The sequence below is a fragment of the Seriola aureovittata genome, chromosome 2 (assembly GCF_021018895.1).
Source record: "Seriola aureovittata isolate HTS-2021-v1 ecotype China chromosome 2, ASM2101889v1, whole genome shotgun sequence".
In the NCBI taxonomy this organism is placed as follows: Eukaryota; Metazoa; Chordata; class Actinopteri; order Carangiformes; family Carangidae; genus Seriola; species Seriola aureovittata.
The window spans coordinates 2,802,113-2,820,842 of NC_079365.1; the positions used below are offsets into that span (position 1 = coordinate 2,802,113).

At 40.7% G+C, this 18,730-nt stretch overlaps 1 protein-coding gene across 2 annotated transcripts in view; it reads left to right on the top strand.

The window, feature by feature from the left end:
• LOC130178952 (copine-9-like) overlaps positions 1 to 17,991 on the top strand; it is a 56,691-nt gene extending 38,700 nt beyond the window's left edge. For both annotated transcript variants that reach the window (XM_056391612.1, XM_056391616.1), the window contains 10 exons: positions 3,290 to 3,365; positions 3,661 to 3,714; positions 3,878 to 3,939; positions 5,400 to 5,446; positions 7,094 to 7,275; positions 7,681 to 7,808; positions 7,940 to 8,042; positions 8,641 to 8,698; positions 11,912 to 11,985; positions 12,895 to 17,991. In XM_056391612.1, the coding sequence (XP_056247587.1) occupies positions 3,290 to 3,365; positions 3,661 to 3,714; positions 3,878 to 3,939; positions 5,400 to 5,446; positions 7,094 to 7,275; positions 7,681 to 7,808; positions 7,940 to 8,042; positions 8,641 to 8,698; positions 11,912 to 11,985; positions 12,895 to 13,113 (1,003 nt within the window). In that variant the 3' untranslated portion in view covers positions 13,114 to 17,991. The remainder of the gene's footprint in view (positions 1 to 3,289; positions 3,366 to 3,660; positions 3,715 to 3,877; positions 3,940 to 5,399; positions 5,447 to 7,093; positions 7,276 to 7,680; positions 7,809 to 7,939; positions 8,043 to 8,640; positions 8,699 to 11,911; positions 11,986 to 12,894) is intronic.
• The last annotated feature ends 739 nt before the right edge of the window (positions 17,992 to 18,730 follow it).

Below are 18,730 nucleotides of genomic sequence, written 5' to 3' on the forward strand. Positions count from 1 at the left end.
ATTTTCTAATCATTTAGAAAAAATCTGATATGTCATCAGAGCAGCAGTGTACCGTGGCAGAGTTAAAGAGAGATCAGTTTCACATGGAGTTAACAACACTTTCTAAAGCAAAGCAATCATGACTAACATACACTGGTACACTGATCAGCCACAACATTAAAACCAGTCGCCAGTTTTAATATTGTGGCTGATCTGTGTATGTGGACGTAATGACAAACAATTTGAGTAAATTGTATTTGTAGCAGAATCAGATCTGAGCAAATCATGCTTTTGCTCATTTCTTTCACATTCGTGTCTGCCTGTATCTGCATGTGTCTGCCTGTGTCTGCCTGTGTCTGCATGTGTCTGCCTGTATCTGCCCGTGTCTGCCTCTATCTGCATGTGTCTGCCTGTATCTGCATGTGTCTGCCTGCATCTGCATGTGTCTGCCTGTATCTGCATGTGTCTGCCTGTTTCTGCATGTGTCTGCCTGTATCTGCATGTGTCTGCCTGTATCTGCATGTGTCTGCCCGTTTCTGCATGTGTCTGCCTGTGTCTGCCTGTGTCTGCCTGTGTCTGCATGTGTCTGCATGTGTCTGCCTGTATCTGCATGTGTCTGCCTGTGTCTGCCTGTGTCTGCCTGTTTCTGCATGTGTCTGCCTGTGTCTGCCTGTGTCTGCATGTGTCTGCATGTGTCTGCCTGTGTCTGCCTGTATCTGCATGTGTCTGCATGTGTCTGCCTGTGTCTGCCTGTGTCTGCCTGTATCTGCATGTGTCTGCCTGTGTCTGCCTGTGTCTGCCTGTGTCTGCCTGTGTCTGCCTGTGTCTGCATGTGTCTGCCTGTATCTGCATGTATCTGCCTGTATCTGCATGTGTCTGCATGTATCTGCATGTGTCTGCCTGTATCTGCATGTATCTGCCTGTGTCTGCCTGTATCTGCATGTATCTGCATGTGTCTGCCTGTATCTGCATGTGTCTGCCTGTATCTGCATGTATCTGCATGTGTCTGCCTGTATCTGCATGTATCTGCATGTGTCTGCCTGTATCTGCATGTATCTGCATGTGTCTGCCTGTATCTGCATGTGTCTGCCTGTATCTGCCTGTGTCTGCCTGTATCTGCATGTGTCTGCCTGTGTCTGCCTGTGCTTGAGGAGAACACACATGAACTTCAGTTGCTGTTGTTGGATTTAGTTGGACTCAGCAAAACTGTTTAAAAATACAATATCCCCTTAAGTTGCCCAGGAGCATCAGACCTTATGTGTAAGCTACTATTTAAACAATGAACATACAGTATGCAGCCATAACACTGTTCACAAACGCATTGGCACCTGCATCCACCTTTATCTGAGGGTTAGGGTTAGGGTAGCATTGTGTAGGCACATACCATGGTGGTTCCCAGCTCTCAGTAATGTGTAATAAAAATCATCCCAACAGATGTTTTGATGCCCGTCAACAACAGTGACATGAACAGGACCCGTGAAAATAGGCTACAATCAGTCAAACAAGCTCAATATTAACGCACGCTCAACTGTACTTCATTCATTTACCTGGGAGAATACACCATCATCAGTAACAGTGTTCTGTGGTCTAAAGTTAACTTCATTAAATGAGCTCGTTTCTACCCGCTGATCTGCTGGCTCTTGAATGAACAACACATTGAAACGAGACCAAAAGTTAACAGTAGTAACATTATTGCTAACACTGACAAACCGCTGTCACTGTTAACACTTACTTAGTTAGGTAACGTATCCTGAGATTCGCAGAACCAATTTTAAAACACAGTGTTATAAAATGTTTTACCATGAATGGTTGCACCACAGTTACCTTACACACGGTAACTTAACATTACAATAACATTCCATGGTTACTCCTCATATATGTAATATTTGCCAAATGTGGACATGTATGAGGTTTGCTCAGATATGCTAAGTTTACTTTGAATTCTGAACGCTAACTTTGTTAGCAGCGACTTAGCCCGGTGCAGCCAAGAGCCTGGTGCCGTCAGGTTGCAGGGTAGGTGGGTGTGCACAGTGTCTTAGGGTTCTCAGGTCAGACCCACCCTCTTACCCAAATATGATTTCTTCTGGTTTCAGAAAACCAACATGGTGACGGCCAAGATGCCAAACTCAAGGCTTCAAAATGATAGTCCACAAACCAATGGGTGATGTCACAGTGGATAGCCACTTGCTTACACCCTCTGATGATGATGAAATTTACATCGCGCAGACCCTCGCGCACTTTTGGGTGCAGAAAATAACACCGCCTTGACTTATTTTAATTTTTTAACTCAAGTATTTTATTGATGATAATGAAGTTATGATTAACCAAATAAAAGAGCAAAATCAACAGCAGAGAAGAAGCTGCTGATTTGATGCACTGCAGCAAGTGTACCAAATAAAATACACCTGCCACGCTGTGTGACCACCAGGTGCATGTTGGGTCTTGCTAAATGCTACATGCTAAAATACTGATGGTGGATCCTTCAACTGTGACTTCTACGTTCGCTTCTACTGTCAGTGAGGTGTGCACCACCATTCTGCTATTTCTGATGATCCCTGCTGTGACTGCAGAGCTCATTCAGCTCAGTGTTTGAAAACTTGGATTAGTACAGTGAGACAGAGGCTGAGTGGACTGGTTATATTTTACAGTGAGAATGAACAAGCAGAGAATTTGGATGTAGAGCAGATCATGGGAGACTTGATGTTCAGACGGGTGTGTGCAACATATGACTGGTAGTTGTTCCTCACTGTACAGCAGTTGTTTATACATCTCTGCTTTTTTTCTGCTTTATTCTGCTGTTAATTCTATAAGCAGTGGCATCTATTTGATTTATGTGGCTTAATATTGCTACATAAACTCTATAGACACTTGCTGTGGTGTCCTGCTATTTCTGTTATTTTGTACCATTTATATCAATGATGGTACACTAACTAACAGAAACACCTCTCTGTATAATGTACAGCTCTACTTCACCACACACTGCATCCTCCAAAATGATCATACAGTTGAAACAGCTACAACAGTTTAATTTATATATATATATATATTATATATATATACATGAAAATACCAATGCATATAAGTGTGCATATATGTCTGGTAGCCTAAAGATGTACTTTAATTTAATACTTGTATAATTACAATTATGCAGTACTCTTCCCACCCACCTTCCTACATTCTCAGAGTAAAACTGTTGTTGTGAGGTGCTTCTAACACAGTAGCCCAAACACTACTGACAATAGAAATAACATTCTTTGGCAAAGCAGTTACATACTTATTCTCTCTCTGTTAAACCCCGTCTCTTTTGTAGTCATGACTTTATCGGAGAGTTCACCACCAGCTACAGAGAACTGTCCAGAGGCCAAAGCCAGTTCAATGTCTACGAGGTAAAATTAAGTGTTGCAAAGGATAAGTGGAACAACTTGATCTGCAAATAATTAAAAAGGAATCTTAGAGCTTCGCCAAAACTCTATTTTCCTAAATGTATAAAGGATATGACAATTAAGTGTTTTGGGAACTTGCAACTACATCAGTGTTATTATTCATTTAAGTATTACTTTGTATTATCATAACATACTATCTACTCAGTCCTGCACTGAATGACTTCACATTTCTGCTCAGATACTGTATATTCTGCTTTGTTGAAAAACTCAATTCTTGTTTCCTTATCTTGTGGTCAAGGTTTTGAATCCTAAAAAAAAAGGCAAGAAGAAGAAATATGTCAATTCAGGGACGGTAAGACCTGTTGGAGTGTGTTTCATCAGCATGCCACTTATTTCAAGGAAAAGACTCATATGAGCAGTAACATTTCAGAACAGTAAATGATGTTACATCCTGTTTTGTCTCCTCTCCTCTGCTCTCTTCCTGCTTTCCCTTTCATGCTCTCTTTATCTTCAAGGTGACTCTGCTGTCTTTCAAAGCAGAGTCAGAATACACGTTTGTTGACTACATCAGAGGAGGGTAAGAGCCCAGTCCCTAATGTTTTATCAGTGTAGAATCACAGTAAAGTCAATGATAACATATAAACACAGATTATAATACAGAAAATGCTAGCTGGTGAAATCCTGCTGTGGGAAGCCATTATAGGACTATAGCAGGATTTCTCTTGTGTTAAAGCCTGGTCACACCTGAAAGTGGCACAGCAAGATTAGTTTGTGTATCTTTGCAAAATATTTGGTTCTAGAGTCTTGGTGTTGTAGTGACTACTCACTGGGCTAGTTAGTGAATTTGTATTACTACTACTACTATTTTACAAAGGATGCCATAACATAATCAAGTGGGCAGGGGTACATCAGGTTGCCAGGCTACTGAATGTCATTTTCATGTTTTCTGCAGACGGTTATAGGACTAAGTATTTTCAGCATTTGGAGGAACATGAAACTCATTTGTAAAACCAATCTATACTAGAACTGATGTTTTCTTTTAAGTAAAAATCATGATTTAAGAAGTAATTAAGAGCCATAACTCTACCATAGTAAGTAATATGCAGGGTTATCTTAGGCCACAGCATTGTATATCACATCATCCAGTAGACTCCAGTTTTGTTACGTTTAGTAACATTGAGGTAATTGTTAAAATTAAACTTTCAAATGCAAATTCCAAGTAGACAGCTGAATGTGATTTTTCCCACTTTCTAGGCAGCTTTTTTGTTTCTGTTTATTTTAGTAGAATGAATATCAACTTGTGGAGACTTTACCTACTCCATTACAGCAAGTATGTCTGTTTTGTAGGGCTGAAGTTACCATCAGTTACACTGAGGTCATGGCTGCCATTTTTTTTTCTGGGTGTTTGGGGTGTTTATAACCTGAGAGGGATTTGCATTCTACAATTTAGCTAACACATGGTGGGTATTTTATGGGTTAAGTCCAGTATTTTTAGACTAAATATGTTTAAATGAGAGTAGTTTTAGGTCAAGACATAAAATATTCATTAGTCTCCCAGCAGAATGTTAATCCTGGCAGTGTGGAGAAGAGTTTGAAAAAACATTTGAACCTTCATCTTGGGAAAAAAAAGTTACAGAAAGTGTAAATGAACAGTGGATGAGTGAATGAATAAAATAAGGAAAGAAAACAGGAAATTTTAGTGCCTGTTATTGTTTTTATTCCCAAAGCAAATACAAGCAATGTGATTTCTTGTACTATATGATATGAATAAAATTCTTGGAGAGAGCTATTGAAAGTCATCAGCATATAATATAAAAAATATCTCAATTTAAAAACACTTGAGAAGCAGTGCAGATCCTCTGCCTGGGTTTTTTAGGTGACAGTAGTGAGTTGTTGACAAGTTTCTCAGTACAGCCCTTTTTATATACAGTCTATGGTCCAGCCTGAACAGCTGTAAACTGGCTCCCATCTGGAGGTACTGGCACAGTCCTAACATCTCTGTTTTGATCGATACTGATGTGCTCAATCTCCCACCAGGACACAACTCAACTTCACTGTGGCCATAGACTTCACAGCATCCAATGGTAGGACAGTATTTATTCTTTGTGCATGCAGGAAATGTCAATGCATTTGTTGTTAAAAAACATGTTTTTGGCCGTAACTGAAGAATTGATATGCTAATTTTGACACAATTTGACACAATGTCTTATGAGATAAAATTATGAAGTGATGACATTTTATATCCAAATGGTGAACTTCACAGTGACGTCATAACGTTCTACAAAAACACTGGCCATTATTCAACTCTGTAACTCAGGAACACAGGGGGAGATTGTGGGCCATATTTACTGCAACTTGACAAAACTGTAAATCAGTAAATCATTTAAAATTATATTTATTTATCAGTCAGTTTCTTAAATTAGCCTTTGATTATGTCTTGGCCTCCCATGGCTTAGAAAAAAACTGTCCCAAGAACAAGTTTACTTGCCCACCCCTGGTTTAGAGTAAATCCATTTGAATATACAGTCAGGTGAAAAATTGGAGGAAAAACCTGAAAAATGAGTGGAGAAACAGGACGATAATGTTCCCATCCATAGGGCACGAGGGGTCACTGAATGGTTTGATGTTTATGACAATGATGTGAATCATATGCTATGACCCTGATAGTCACCAGATCCGATCCAATACATGATGTCCCCTGGGCATTATGGGATATGGGATGTATAGGTTGGCACATCCCCACTGAATATTGTGAAATTTTGGTGAATGATTCAATAAGTTTTGTTGTTTCTTCTAGCGATGAAAGAGGTTCTTGTGAGGACAGTAGTATGTCATCTACGTAAAGACTGATCTTATGATGTGTGTTTAGTGTTTGGATTCCTTTGATTCCTTGATTTGCCAAGGACTTGTTAGAATTATTGGTATGGTTTTTCTTGTCTAAATATCAGGAATTCAGTTTGCTTATCCATAATTTTATTTAGTTGAGATTTTCTTAATTCAGTCTGGGTTTCTTCTGCATTCCAGTTTGATTTTTTGTTCCACTAGGCTTCTTTTTACTTTCTTTCTTTTATAAACGGAGAATGAGATTATTTTTCCTCTTAATATTGCCCTTCCTGTTTCCCATAGAAGAATTGGAGATGATTTTGGATTCAGGATTGATGCCCACTCTCTTTTTATATAACTATCAAATTCAGGATCTTTAAGAAGGGATGTGTTTAAGTGCCATCTGGTGTAATATTTTATTGCATTTCCCTTCTGGGGCTACATGGTAGTGTCTTGAGCAAAGATGTCTCAAAATTAAGAAAATTAAGAACACATCTGCCTCAAAACCTGCAGCTTCTTGTGTCTTGTCTCAACCCTGTCTTCTGGAAATTACATTTTTATTCATCTAATCTGCAACAGCTAATATGTTTTTTGTATGAAATGTAATTGCTGACTAGATTATGTTCAAAAGAAATGTATTTTTTTTAATGAATGAAGTACTAAATTTATTGATAACAACATATTTGATTTTGATGAAAATCAAATATGTTGTCTGTGAACATTTACTGATATATTCAGTATTAATGTAATTGCAACTTGGCAAATTTGTAAATGAACAACACAGCCTCATTATCATGTTTAGATGTACAGGGAGACACGGAGACAGGGTTACATGTCTGCCAGAGTGTGCAGCAATAAATGTAAATGAAAATCAAGTTCCACAAATGTCATTGTGTTTTTCCCTCCAGGTAACCCATCCCAACCCACCTCACTGCACTATATGAGCCCGTACCAAATGAATGCATATGCCATGGCTCTAAAAGCTGTAGGGGAGATCATCCAGGACTACGATAGTGATAAACTCTTCCCAGCTTACGGCTTTGGAGCAAAACTTCCTCCAGATGGCAAGGTCTCCCACGCCTTCCCACTGGTAAGAGACACCGACAGAGCTGAACATTGCTTTTGGCTGATTTGTGTCAGCGCTGACTAAATCACTGGATGTGAAATGTCAATGTGTCTGTCAGATGTGAGGTTCTTCAAGGCTGAAAATAAGGACGTTATTTCACAAATATATTATAGCCATTAATCATGACAATGCATTTAATGAAGGGACATCAGGTTGACCTAACCTCTCTCCCTAATGTGAAGGGGAGGGTACACCTGGCTCATGTAGCTCTGGGCCTGTGCCCGCATCAAAACGCTGAGCCTCAATTCTATCCATCAAGACTCTGAATAGCAGTTTCTTGGGAGCAGTTTTCTCCAAGCACAAGCAAAAAAATCCTTATTCATTTCCTTCCAACAAGTTTTTTCAGAAACTGAGTTGTCTCTCTTGCAGAACTCAAATACAGAAAACTCAAACTGTATGGGGATCGATGGTGTGCTGGAGGCATATTTCCAGAGCCTGCGAACAGTTCAGCTGTATGGCCCTACCAACTTTGCTCCTGTCATCAACCAGGTGGCCCGGTGAGACACACACACACACACACACACACACACACACACACACACACACACACACACAGAGGATGCTTTGTGACCAGTCCGTCAGTGATTTTTACCGTTACTTTGAACGTGTGTGTGTGTTCTGATGTTAGATGTGCTGGGGAGGTGACTGACGGCTCCCAGTACTTTGTGCTGCTGATGATTACAGACGGCGTCATCTCAGACATGGCTCAGACCAAAGAGGCTGTGGTTAATGTAAGTAGAACCAACACTCAACACAAAACACACACATACATATGAACACATATGAATATGAAAGACTTTTCTTCTCAAGAGTTTACTGCTGGACACAGAATGTCTGCTACAGCGTATGCGTAGAGGAGGTTTTAGGTTTCTACATGAGACCATGAATGGCTTCCACGCTAGTTGTTTTTCATTTCACCATAACACAAGACTCTCCCAACCACAGATATATAGTATGCAAAACAAATTTGAGCATGGAAATCTCTGTTCATGTTAAATGTGTAATGTGAAAGACAATGCATCTAATAATGAACTCACAAGATTCTCCATATTTTCTTTATATGTTCACAATGAGGATTGATGGATGAACAGAAAGAACAACAATAAACAGCCAGTGTAAAAACTGACCAGTGCCGTCAGGTTGAGGTTGGCACAGGTGAACTCTGGACTCTCCAGAGAAAGAACCCAGATAGAAAATTGTGTAAATTAATTTTCCTCTCATTGCGGCAGAGTGTACTCAGGCATCTGCTGTGAACAGTATATATACTGTACATTCAAGCATGTTAGGAACAGGAGTCTGGCTTACACTCCCCCTGTGCTTTCTCCACAGGCAGCCTCCCTGCCCATGTCTATCATCATAGTAGGAGTGGGCCCTGCTGAGTTTGATGGTAAGTAGTAATATACAGGGACGAGGCAAATTTAAGCCAATTTAATGCCTTTCACAGCTTCCATCACATAGACATGTAAATGCTCCATTTAACCCCCTAACCTTACTAAAGTAATGTTTATTTATATAGCACTTTTCATAGACAAAACTCACAAAACGCTTACCATAGCCAAAAACATAGAAAACACCCAACACGGAGATACAATAAAACACATGAGAAAGCACTTTACTGGGCCATTTAAGTGCTTTAGAGAGCCATAAAAATTTAAAATCCTCAATAGAATTGCATAGAAACACACCACACAGAGTATCCAGTAAATATACACAGTTTATCCAAAAGCCTGTTTAAAAGGGTAAGTAAGTACTTTTTAAATGACTTCACAATTTTCCGCCGTCCAATCCCTGATAGCTGTGTAACAGTCTAGGAGCTTGGTTAACCTAAAAGCCTCACTGGGCTTGAAAGAGATATTGAGCTGGATGTCATCTGCGAAGAGATGATATGCAATATTGAATCTACTTACAATCTCACCCAAGGGCAGCAAATATAAGGAGAATAGCAGAAGCCCCAAAACTGAACCCTGCTGGACCCCATGAGACAGTAGAGAGGAGTCACTTACCCCTGCTTACATGCCTGTATTAGTCAGTCATCCACTCTGGTTATTAACTTCACGGGGACTGTGGCAAGCCACGGCCACAGTTACAAAACAGAAAAAACATGTCACTGGAAAACCTGACCTGTAAATATGGAATAGAAAATACATAGGCACCTGGATAACTTTACAATTATATGAACAGGTATTGACCTTTAAGTATTGGCTGAGTTATAGATGCAGTGAAGGCAAATGGGGACTTACTGTATATACCTGCATCCGACTTTAATCCTTTATTTTATGTAACCTATAAACTATGCATATCATTATAATGAGCTTGAGTTTGTACTGTATAAACATGGTGTGTTATTATAAATACAACAGGACAGAATGGACAGTTATTAACTTGCAATAACTGTAAACTGTAAATGTCATCATAATAAGCATATACTGTATATATATAGTAATAGGTGTGCAATACTGAGTTCTTTAAAATTTGAATGGACTTGAACTGTGTGGTTCCAGGTCAACAGTTCCATTTAGTGATCCTAAACAAGCAAGTATTATAGAGCTTTTTTGTTTGCTTTTATGGGAGGGACATAGACACTACCTCAGGTTCACCTTTGATGGCAGAACCTTCAAGTTCTGTGTCCTTGTATTTGACATATCACCAGCCCCACATTCACAAGGTGCATGGATGCAGTCCTGCAACCCTTGCACCTTGAAGGTTTTCGCATCCTAAATTACCTTACCTAACCATAACCCTAACCCTAACCCTGCGTACCCACTCAGAGGAGCAATACCACAGCAATGTTACCCCACTACTGTGACACTTACAGCACCTAGGCCTGCGCCTCAACAAGAGGAAGAACAGGCTCCAGCCCTCACAGACCACAGAGTTCCTATGCATGTGTTTGGAGGCTATAGCAGGAACACTTTCTCTGACTTCTGGAAGACAAGCCGCCCTCAGGGCTTGCTTGTACCATTTCTGTTTGTGCCTCTGCCTCCTGGGGTTGATGGCAGCCCGTCCACATTGTGTCCCTAGCTCTTCTAAACATGTGCTCAGTGCACCGCTGCCTTGGTGTTTGCACACAAAGGAATCTGCAAGCCAGAGTGTCAGTGGCATGCAGACTTCATGTAGCTCTCTGCTGGTGGGAGAAGCCAGTTAACTTAGCACAGGGTAGTGCCCTGGGGCCAGTGTTGCTTTACCAGCTGGTGTCATCCAATGACTCCCAGGAGACTAGGGAGCCATCAATGAGTGCAAAGGCATGAGCGCCCCTGGTTGGCACTGCACATCAATTTCCTGAAACTGCAGGCTATTTACCTTCTGCACTTCCTGCCGGAGCTGAGGGAGCACCATGAGCTGGTGAGGATGGACAGTACAGTAGCAGCAGCATATATAAACAGGCAGTGAGGTCTGGGGGTCCCTTTGACTTTGCAGATTGGCCCGGACAATATGGGAGAGGGCACATCCACGTCCCTGAGAGTATTGCACTTGCCAGACGAACCTTGCAGCAGATCAGCCCTCTGGGAGGGCCCCTCACCAGAGAATGAAGGCTGCATCCACAGGTTTTACACGAGATCTGGGACTGGCTTGGTACAGCCATAGCCGATCTCCTCACCTCCAGGGCAACAGCTCACGCTCCTTTTCTCCATTAAGAGAGACCATGCTTCCTTGAGCACGGATGCGATGGCATCAGTCTTCCCTCCCTTCATTCTCCTACACCTGCTCATACAGAGAGTCCAGGTGGAAGAGGTGAGCCTCATCCTGGTGGCCCCCAATCAGCCTCAGGTGATCCGGTTTTTTGGCAATTGCACCCCTCCTCCAAGGACTCCCCTGTGAGATCCCTGTTCAGCGGGACCTCCAGTCTCAGGCACACAGGACTCTTTTTCATTCCTTTGCCCAGGAGCTCAGGCTTTGGGCTCGGCCCCTGAGAGGGCCAAGTTTCTAGCCATGGAGTTGCCCCAGTCTGTGGTTAGCACTCTGCAGGGAGCCCAAGCTCCATCAACTAGGGCAGCATATTCCTATCCTATTTCAGCTTCTAACTCAGTACCAAACGGAATGAGCAGTGGAATGGAAGTTTTTCCCATATTTTTGTGTTTTGTTGTTTATTTTAACACTATTCAGAGTTCTATCCAGCTACAACCACGATGTACAAAGGCTGCTCTGCCTACAAACTTCTACCGACTACCAAGACTCATCATTTAATCTGCTCCACCAAGCCTCAAGCAAAGTCGCCAGATTAGCTGAGAAGCCGAGGTTTTGGTTAAATGTAAATAAACACCTCATGTCTGAAGTCACAGTTCAGTATTACACCAGTCCACAATATTAAAATCCGCTCAAACATAACCTTCAAAAAGGTTATTAATGCTGTAATTTTGTATATTGTACTGTAAGACTGGATATTTTGGCAGAAAACAAATATGTGTTTGGGAACATTTCACTAATATGTTCAATATCAACATATTGCAACTTGCCAAATACTTATATTTACAACATACAAAAAGTCAAATATATTGCTGTTGCTGTTTAGTTTTATAGAAACTGGGTTGCCTAAACTTGTAGGATGTACAGTATATAATGCCTCTACCTAACAGTTAAATGTTGTGTTTGTTGTCTGCAGCTATGGAGGAGCTGGATGGGGACGAGGTCAGAGTGTCCTCCAGGGGACGCTTTGCTGAGAGAGACATTGTTCAGGTGCTGTATATTCTACATTCACACTGAGTCACAGATTTAATGTTTATCAGTGTGACCAGGAAATATCTGCATGGTGTTTATTACTGAAGATAGTTCCCTAATATTATTACAGTAATTGATTGTAATCCATTTGGCTACTACCCAACACTGGTCCTGGCCTCCACTGGTTCTCAAAATGGGGATCGGGGAGCCAGGGGTCCTTGATTTATTCTACCAGCTGTTGATTTAATTTATTTAGTTTAGGTTTTGAATTGAATATAATGAGATTAAGATAACAAAAGCAACATGTTACACAGTCTTATCACCATTTATTACCATGCTTGTATCCAATATGATAAATGTGACTTTACATTAACACCTGTATACTACAGCCGTTTATTGTGTTTGCATGCTGCCGCTGGAACCTCTCTCTATGATCGATCAGACCTTGATCGTGTCTGATCTGTTTCTGATTTGGCTGTTCCTTTTGAATCCTATTGTTGGCATATTGTTTGAGTAAAGACAAGAAGCCACCACAAGCTAATCTAGTTTTTACTTAGTAGGATGTGCTTTTACTAGTCAATTATGACTATGACAACCAATATCCTGCATTATTATACCATTCTTACATCATTCTCTGAATTCCTATGTTTGGTAAAGTTTAGACACACTTTCAAGCACTTACTTCACTCTGCCACATTGTGAAGACTACACATACACGTGCTGATGTGTGAATAACCACCAATGTACATGCAGTTACTGAAGCTCCAAACTTCTTCCATGAATCAAAAATTAAAAAAAAAATTTTTTTGAATGAATCCAGATGCAATTTCAAACTACTGCATTCCAACAACATCTTGGTAAAACAATGATCAAATTCAGGAACATTTTCTTCTTGTCATCATCGTCCATTTTCCTTTTCCCACCCAGTTCGTACCTTTCCGGGACTACATCGACCGCTCAGGCAACCAGGTGCTGAGCATGGCTCGCCTGGCCAAGGATGTCCTTGCAGAGATCCCAGACCAGCTCCTGTCCTTCATGAAGAGTCGGGCGATCGAACCCCAGCCCCCGCCGTCCTCCATCTCAGACATCCCCTCAATGTCCACCACCACTACAACCAAGACCAAAGAACGCAACATGCATGTATGAAAATGAGGGCAATGCACAAAGTGTGAAAATTGAGCAAACTGAGATGTTTCTTTGCATCTGTGTGTGTACTTGTGTGTGTTGCATGGTTTCAGGCAGTGGTGTGCCGTCAGCGCAAGAAAGGCAAGTAGTGCTTGACCAGTTAAAGAAATAAATGAACATAGAAGGACATAGCGAAATGGAAGCAGTATCTCTCCTTACATCTCAAACCGCGTTCTGTCCCATAAATGATCCTATATTGCCTGTTTGCATTCAACTTGTAATTTACTGCCCTGTTGTGGCTGCAGTAAGCTGTTGTTCCTGGAAGCTAGGTTAGAGTTAGCTAACCCTAACCCTGGATCAGAATTGTAGAAATTACACTATTAATGTTTCTCATTCTGACTTCTGTTAACACCTGTCACTATACACTCCCTCTGCAACACACAGCTCTGCAATGATACACAACTACATTTAAATCAAAGGCTTCAACTGTACATCAGCAGTTTTTCCTCAGTCATCAATTCCTACATTTCAAATTAGAGACAAAAGCCACTATGGACTTTGTTTGAGAAACCAACCTCTCCTGCTGAAGCTGAGTCTCCATCCACGCCACTTCAGTTTCTGAGCGACTATTCCATCTCAAAGTGATGAATGTCTAATCTATCAGAGAGATAAATCCTGAAGTAGCCAGCACTTTGATTTTGATCAATTGTAAAGAAAAACAGCACCATGGCTGATGTCCCTTTTCTAGTCTATCAGTTCTCAGGGGCATTTTAAAGGCTTGACAGTAACACAGGGAGCGGAAAATAATCCATCAGAAATTAGGGTTAGTTGTGGCATCTGAGTGCTTGTGCCCTTTTATTATTGCTTCATGAAACTGAATGCTGTATATTATTGCTGAACATGAAATTCAAATGTGGTTTTCTTTAAAGGTTTGATCTATGGTCTACATGATCGAGGTCAACATTCAGAGATAGAGTATTGGCAAGTCTAAACTAATGGTGCTTTCAAGCACCTCTTGAAAGCTGGAAATTCTCTTGAGACGGAGAACAGAGTCAAGGATCCTCCCCTTCCTCGAGCAACCATACAATTTAACAATATCAGGCTGTGCACATTACTTCAGCCCTGGTTGTAGATCTGAACATTACCGTATCCTTGTGCTCTGCTGTTCACCTTCTTCCTCTGTAACTCTTTCAGCTGGGGCTTTCATTTGGGATGAATCATTCATGAGCTGGGTGCCTCTGTCTCAAGCCGCCTTGAGCATGTACCTGTTTAAAATGAATAGAGCTGGTCAGTGTGCGCATTTCACATTACAGAGAATGTGAAAAAGCTCCAGAGAATATGTGAAAGCATCAGGGTCACCTTTTCTTCCTTTTTGACTGGAAAGAGGAGGAAAACTGTGAAATGGTGAATGAATGAAGGTTATGATGTTCCGTTTTATTAAAAAGGTGTTAGAGGGGTGTTGATTCAACTGTATGATCATTTGTTGAACTGTATTGTGTTATACAGAGAGGTGTGTCTGTTGTTTAGCCTACACTCAGTGATTTGAATGGGGTTGACCAATTATTAGAAACACCTGTCATCATAATGTAGTAGAGAGAGACCGGGCATTTTGTTACACTTTTTGCTTTCACTTCAATTTCTTGGTCTCAGTACATCACAGTCATTCAAATTCCATATTAAATTGAATAATATATTCTTGTGCCCAAATGTATAATCTTTAGATTTTTCACAAATTGTCACACTATATTTTTTAGATGAAGAAACACCTCAACCCCATCAAACTTGTACTGATGCTGACAGCCTTGGAGCTCTTAACCTTCAACCGCATATATATTTTTTCAACAAATGAAACCATGTTTAAAAGTAGAGGCTTTCCATACTCAATTTTGCAGTTAGAAGTCTGAAATATGTAGAAAGATGTTGCATGAAAAAATAGGAAAGACCCATGCAATTAATTACTGCTTGACTGTTGTCAGAGTCACAGTTCTGGCACAAATAAACAGCGTACCTGGGAGTACAAGCCTCGTGCCCATTTGTTGCATCGGACCCGTTCACCCACTTCTTTTTGAACAGCTTTTAGAAAGTGGCTCCACACAGACAAGAAAGACTCATCATCTAAGGATTCATCTGAGCTTTGTCTTTTTTTGACCTGCCTCCTTTTTGCAGACGCTACAAATCGCCCTTGCTTCCCCTGCTTCTTAGAGCTCCTTTTGCCCCCGTTTGCTTGTTTTTTTTCCTCCTCTGATAATGGTGTATCAGTGAGAATGGCATTTTTATGGTTCCTTCCCCTACGGGAAGCTGTTTTTCTTGGGGCAGCTTTGGGATAGGGTCATATATCTTCGGCGCCCGGTAGTCCACTGTTAAGGCCTGTTGAGGATGGATATGAGCTGGGGCCTGGTGGGTCTGGGTTTAAGCTGGGGTCTTGAGAGGCTGCAGCTATAGGATGGGGCGATCTGTAAGAAATTCATATTCAAGATATTCAGGGGGGCTGCAGTAAGAGGATATGCGATTGCTACAATCCCAGGAATGTCATAAATAGACATGGTTTTCCCAAGGTTGGTTTTCACCCAGGAATGACATGCTGTATGATATGCTTCTTAAGTGACCCATAGACAGTCCTGTTTAAGGTTGAAGCCGATGGGAACAATGAGGTGGAGAGTATAAATATTCCATTCTTTGGCATAATTGAGTCCATTGATGGACAGATGAAACTTATGATTATCCAGCAGGAGGAAACATGGCTTGTCCTTTGAGCCTTTTGTGTGCTCGACGAAATTATTCAAAAAGTCCATAAAGTGTGACTCTTTCATCCATCCAGAAGGATTGGCTCCGCCTTTACCCCCTGGTGGTCCATTGATAAGTAAATTGTTGTGGTAGATGACAGGAGGGAATATAAAATAGGGAGGGATACTCTCTGTGGCAGCACACGCAATTGTGACTAGGTCCCTCTCTGCAGATGTAAATGACCCAACTTACTTGAAGCCACATCTAGCAACTACTGTGTCCGGTTGGTGTACAGTAGTCCCTCCAGTTTCATTTACGTTATCTGCTGGTCCAAACTAATGCCTTTGTAGCACTTCCGCTACGTTGTAAAAGAAGGCATTGACATTCAAGCTGTTTCATTAATAGTGCAGTTTAGATTTGAGAAATATGAAAATTATTCTCAACAGAGATAACAGTGAAGCACACCACATGTCAAGAAAACGACTTCAGGACATTGAGCGACAAATGCAAGTGTTCGATTTTTTACATAGCGCCCCCTGGTGTTGGAGATCAGTGTGAAAACTTACCCCTGTGACAAGATGCCCCGGTCTCCCCTACAATTCAACAGACTCCAAAATTACCATACAGTTCAACGCTCTTTAACAATTTCAACAAAAAGAAAACAAACAAACTGGTCATTATGTCCTTCTTGAAGGCAGGATTTATTGCAGGACTGTTGTATTATGGGACTTTCAGACAGAACGCATCAACAGCACCACTGCGCTCTGTAACCCATTATTTCTAATTGCTCGTGTCGCGTGACCACTTGAAAGTACTAGGCTATGTGAAGGAAACTGGCTGCTGAGTTAACAATGTTGACATGCTGACAGTTAAACTATGAGACTTGGTAAGAGCTTGTCTTCACAATGCAATAAGGAATATTACTGCTCTCCACATTAATGGTAGTCTACACAGAAACAAGGGAGGATGGAGGAGTGGTTGTATGTACGTTCCAGCATAAGTTTATACAAAATACCATCACGGCTGCTGTCCCTTCTGACCTTGAAAAGCCAACCCCTTCTTGCCCAGAAAGGGCACTGGCCTGAACATTAATCAATCAGTGATACGTGTCTGTGCCAGTTCCACAGGTTGTTAGCTACTTCTGCGATGATAAGGTCAATACCTACGTCAGTAAGGTCATGTGACTAATATGACAAAAAATGTCGTTGTCATTCATTGCTTATCTTTACAGTCATTAGTCTTTCGAATTAATCTGGATGAATTTTCATTCATTACATTTAAAAAAAATTTTTTATTTATTTTTAGCATATACTTTTTTTGAGTGCGGTACCGCCAACAGGGCGGTTCTGCTTGTTTCATAGCACCGGAAAGACACATGTTTGTTGCTGGCAACAACAGGATCTAAACACAGCGAGAACTTTCCGCTTCATAACGAAATTCGGAAACTCCGCCCATGTTTGTTCTGTTCGGCTGCCGGGACAGTCCGCTGACCCGGGCGGCTACATTAGTTTTAGCTGGCTGTTCCAAATAATCAACTGAGTGCGTGGTGCTGTGTCAGTGAGACTGTTTTCAGGGAGTTACAATGTGTTGACTGCTTTTGAAAATGTATGCACACTTTTCCCCCCATCACTTCCGGTGTTTGGTATACGGCTGCATATTGTGTCCGCCTGTCAGCAGCGGCTAAACATGTTTATTTGCAATGACTGTTGACTTACTTAAGACTTGTACGTATTTTTCTGATTTCATTATGAATTTTATGTTTGCATGAACGATTCAAGCTAAAGTCAGTTAGATACCAGAAACACCAGATATGATTTACTGTAACAGGTAGAGCTGTTTTTCTCTCACATACACTCCTTAAATCAGATACTGTGCGGTCTGGTTAAATCTTTTTGTCTTCAACCTTGTTGTTGGAGAGGTTTCTTTCAAGCCAGTAATAACAGTAAAGACTGGATTCATCAGCATGTTCCATATTGTATCAGAAAGGAAATGGATATGTGGCCTTATTTCTGTCATAATTCACAAGTAAGTGCGAGTGAGGTGTTTTTACATGACAGCACAGGAAATCCATGTTATTTTTGCATGCTTATTTGGCTGCTTCACTGCCAATTATTGTACTTGTTTAGGGAAACTATCTGTATCTTTATTCAGATCTAAAAATGACTTCAAACAGTATTCCCAAGTGTGTTGACTTGTTCTTTCTCTTTCTACTGTTATTGTCTACTTCGGTAGATTTATATCGCAGCGTTTAAAACATGCATGCATGTGTGTGTTATAATCAACAAGTACACCAACCCAAAGTCACACAACTTAATGGATATTTTTGTATGACGCAGGTCAGCTTTATATACAGTATTTGATAATTGACAACCAATATACTCCTCACTACTTCTCCCTAGTCAAATATGTTCCATACAGCCTACATGTTGGTCAGATGTAAATTCATCTAAAGTGATGTACAGAATATTTTGTCAACAGTCTTCTTTCCTTCCACTTTGTTTCCAAGTGATACTCTAACTGTGTCTGTTAGTTTTGTCTCCATTTGTGTTGGTCAGAATTCATTTATAAGTTTCTCAATGTTCCCTATATTTTGCCTGGGAAACAAATAAACATGATTGAAGCTGATCTCTACTCTCTGTTTTTGTTTGTTTGTTTTACTGAGGTAACAATAGTGTGAATTTGGGTAGAGCAAAGAAGGGCCTTTTCATTTTTCATCAACCAAAATGTATATTTTCTCGTGTGATTGATTTTAAAAAAGGGGATCACATCGTTGCAAATGATTGTGTGCAGTGGGCCATAAAGATTCTCTTTGTCATATGCAGAAGTCAACAATCCTACCTGTGTCTGTGTTTCAGGGTCTAATTATTGTCATTATTATATCAGTTTGCAATGTCGAAAATTATTATTAAACACA